The sequence below is a fragment of the Patella vulgata genome, chromosome 3 (assembly GCF_932274485.2).
Source record: "Patella vulgata chromosome 3, xgPatVulg1.2, whole genome shotgun sequence".
Taxonomy (NCBI): domain Eukaryota; kingdom Metazoa; phylum Mollusca; class Gastropoda; family Patellidae; genus Patella; species Patella vulgata.
Genome location: NC_065881.2, coordinates 26,359,200 through 26,363,460, shown reverse-complemented (window position 1 = coordinate 26,363,460; position 4,261 = coordinate 26,359,200). Strand labels below are relative to the sequence as shown.

Genomic DNA, 4,261 nt, shown 5'->3' with positions numbered 1-4,261 from the left:
ATAAACACATGTCCTGTCTTCATTATTATATATATAATAATTGTAATTTTTTGTTAATAAATACGCATTTAGTATAATTTGGACTTCTCTCATTTAGGCTACCTTCTGGCTAATTACTAACCTTTTCTCTTGAAGGGGAGCCTTTGCGTTTTGCTTATTTTACCCGATGAGAGTTACATCTTTTGCCAACTTCCTTTGCAATTAACGATTTATGGGATTGGTCGATAAAATATCACAATTATCAAGGGCAGATATCTTGAAAACGTCCCCTCTCCCCCGTAGATTAACCCAGGGGTTAGCGGAGTAGAACGGAATGAGACCACTGGGGATACCGAGGATGGGCTGGGTCAGGAATTAAATAGAAACTAATTGGGGTAATCACCTGCCAAAATGGTATTACAGCCTATAGATTTGAGGTTTACGAGATTAAATCAATACACCACATCGATTACTTCACTATTTAAACATTATGGTGACTCCCATGTTTCATGAAAGTCCAAAATAGGCTAAAAGGTATTTCTTTTGTGGTACATGTATTGGGCCTCTGTTAATCTCATTTCATATATTAATTTATAAGAAATGTGTATATGCAAATTAAATGAGAAGTGATTATATTGATGTGACTAAGACTAGAAATGGCTTCCCGAAATTTGTCGAACGTAGTCCGTCTATTTAAAGCAAGTATTTGCCCCCCCCCTCCCCCTTTTTTGTATGGCAATTTTTATTGATTTGTTGTCCTAGAATATTATCCAAATTTTCATTTTCTGACAATATTGGTGCCAGTCATTATCACATATGTGATCGAGCTGGTTAAACACATTCCAAATATAATTTTAACACAGAGATCATTGCTACGATAGCTGAGTAATACAGGCTTCCTGAATTGGAAGTGACGAACGCCAAATGAAAACACGAGTCATATATCATGCCTCTATATAACTGACACCAATATTGTCCTTTAAATAGAAACGGATTGGGGTTATCACCTACCAAAATGGCATTACAGCCTATAGATTTCTTCTGGGCTTTTAAAAATAACGAAACGGCCAACCCCATTCAATGTTTTTATCCAGTCTATTGATCTGGGGCCTTAAAAATGGTAAAAATATTGTTCGTCTGCTGCGTGGTCCAACTGATGATAAAAAGATTTTACATAGAAGCTAGGTCCCTACGCTTAAGCGAATTATTGAAATACAATTGAACCATATGTTAGTCTCAAAATGACCTAGTATGTGTCGAGTGGATCTCTCTCTCTCTCTGAATAAAATCGGTTAAGACCTGTAGCCTCTATCGCGTTAAGGGGGTGGGTGGCTGAATAGCCGAATGGTTAACGCGTATGTGCAAGCGAATTACTGAAATAAAATCGAATCATATGTTGGTCCCGATGTTGCAAGGTATGGATGCCGGCCAGGAAGAAATTTTCCTCAGCCATCATAAAAAAGTCGTTCACAGCTAACATGATGTCATCATTACTAGGAAAATGGCGACCGGTTAATTCCCTTTTCATTTTTGAAAACAGGTCTCATCCATAGTTACAAATGTGGCCAAAATGACCAGGATCTGCTTTAAAAAGTTGCAGATTGTCACGTGATGTCCGGATTCTGATTCGTTTTTAAACCGCAGTCAAAAGCTTTGACACCAACCTTGCAGAAACTTTTGTCATGCGCAACCGTCTCACGAGAGATGCCCACAACAATGGCAATATGTCGATCACCGTGTCATGCACCCGGGTAATGTTTTATCGAATGATTGATGTTGATGGCTTTCCGGGGTGCGGGTCATCGTCAAGACCCCCTCTCTCTACCACGCTTAAATTCCACAGCCCACTTTTTTACTCCGAAAAAGAAAGAGGCACCATCTCCTAAAATGGACACCATGTCGGCATTCAGTTTTGTCCATTTCTTGTGGGTTTACAAAATGAACTGGTACGACGACAACAATACTACTATAGTTGCAGTTCTTATTTCTATGAGTCATTCAATGATGGTACTTATTGGTGGCAACAGTTTGTTTCAATCCAATTGATCTATGCTTTTCAGGCTCAGACCTTTTTAGCTAGCCTTATCCATAGGATAATATTGGTCGAGATTTTAAATTTTCACACTTTTCTTCTGAGCTGCTTGACACATTGTACCGAAGACATTTATTCAGTTGACAAGCCTATAATCTACTCTCTAGAATATCGAATGGCGGAGATGTAACTGGATTAAATGGTGCAAGTACCATTGGTACGATAATAAACAATCTATGCTACATCTTATTAAAACTTCAAACAGTGACAACTTTGCTCAAAATAAATTAATTTGAATGAAATTTTCAATATATTTCCAATGTATTATTTTTTAACTATTATTGTAAGAATGGCCAACTCTTTATCTAAATCTTACATAATGCATCTTTGGTGAATTTCAACCAACTTTCGTAGGTATTTTTCTTAGTCCTTATTAGATGCTAGTATCCCCTTTCTCCTTTGTTGGAATGGACGGTATATAACAGCGGGTTTATGTTCTTGTTTTTGCCGCTGTTGAATTTATGTTCCAGTTCCATATGCTGTTCCCGGTGTAAATAGTTTCTATATTTACAAAACTGATATTCTGTTGATAGTGTTACAACGGACATATGCCATACGGTGTGCTATGAAGGAAATTTGGCCCGCACAGCGGCACTACGGCATACTTTTAGAGTTCCAACGACCAAGTGTTCTTTTAAGTGCACGCCAATGTGTACGCGGGACCAAGGCTCCCCCCCCCATCCGAACGACTACACGACACGGACGAGGGGTGTCATGCTGGAAAATCTTGTGGACGTCCTACCAAATCCCTCAAGTGGAAAAGGTAATAAATGTTGAGATGTTCCCCTTTATGGAACCGGGCCCCACCCATAAACGGCCAAGCAATATAAGAGGGCATTGTACTATGATATTGATTTATTTACGTTATCACTCCTTGTATAATTTTTTGCCTAATATTTAAAATGATATACAATTTGTTTTTTTTACGGGTGTTCAAATATTTTCTTTTCATTGGTATTTAGCGCAATATGGACGACGCAATCTCCACCGTCTTCGTCTGCACCACCTACACCAATTCCCACACACAAATGCCGTCGTAGGAGGTATTTCTGATACTGGTGGTGTTGGTATTTCTGATACTGGTGGTGTTGGTATTTCTGATACTGGTGTTGGTATTTCTGATACGGGTTGTGTTGGTATTTCTGATACGGGTCCAGTTGGTATTTCTGATACTGGTGGTGTTGGTATATCTGATACGGGTTGTGTTGGTATATCTGATACGGGTCCTGTTGGTAATTCTGATACGGGTTGTGTTGGTATATCGGATACTGGTGGTGTTGGTATATCTGATACGGGTCCTGTTGGTAATTCTGAGACGGGTTGTGTTGGTATATCGGATACGGGTCCTGTTGGTAATTCTGATACGGGTTGTGTTGGTATATCGGATACTGGTGGTGTTGGTATATCTGATACGGGTCCTGTTGGTAATTCTGATACGGGTTGTGTTGGTATATCGGATACGGGTCCTGTTGGTATTTCTGAGACTAGTTGGGATGCTCCGCATGTTTGACAACAATCGTCTAGTTGATTTGCATTGTACGTTGAACACGAAACTGCGTCACAACTCATTTCTGGATTGTCACCTTGCGGACAATTTTCTGTCAAAAAATAAAAACCACAATACAACTTTCAGTAATCATATGAAACAGGGATGGGCTGAGGAATTGTTTGTGAGTATGTTAGGCTCTGGAGGTCATAAAGAGGTTAATGTTCTCACTCACGTAGTTTGGGGACCCTTTCTTGTCTTGAATTAACGCCGTTTTTGATGAATTGGTAAGATTGCCACCCGCAAAATGTGATCATAAGATAATGATATACTCTAAGAAGCACCATCTACACGTTTTTTATAAACATTATTTATATTCAGTAAATATCTGATTTACTTACATGTACACAGTATAAATATATACATACATATATAATTACATTATGATATATTTAATGGATAATATAGAGACATTTTTCTTATAAATATTCTAGCTGGTAGAAATCCATTTTGAAAGTACTGTTTGGTACTGGTGTTAGGGTATTGTAAGGCCTACACAGCGTACATTCATCCAATACTTCCAAATCTCACAAACATTTGGGAGAGGGATGATATTAGATGATTGTACGGTGTGTATGGCTGAAAATAATGTAAAATTGTTTTATGGCGATTATAATCATTTTGATAAATGAATAAATTGTTGA

The 4,261-nt window shown here is 38.3% G+C and overlaps 1 protein-coding gene across 1 annotated transcript; it reads right to left on the bottom strand.

Annotated features, from left to right (window-relative positions):
- Positions 1 to 3,019: 3,019 nt before the first annotated feature.
- On the bottom strand, positions 3,020 to 3,640 carry LOC126815264 (uncharacterized). Its single transcript, XM_050540830.2, has one exon. The coding sequence runs from the start codon at positions 3,638 to 3,640 to the stop codon at positions 3,020 to 3,022; it is 621 nt and encodes a 206-aa protein (XP_050396787.2).
- Positions 3,641 to 4,261: the final 621 nt, after the last annotated feature.

Bases quoted from the DNA above. Each gene is read 5' to 3' on its own strand.
- LOC126815264 (XM_050540830.2), bottom strand. From the start codon at position 3,640: ATGAGTTGTGACGCAGTTTCGTGTTCAACGTACAATGCAAATCAACTA.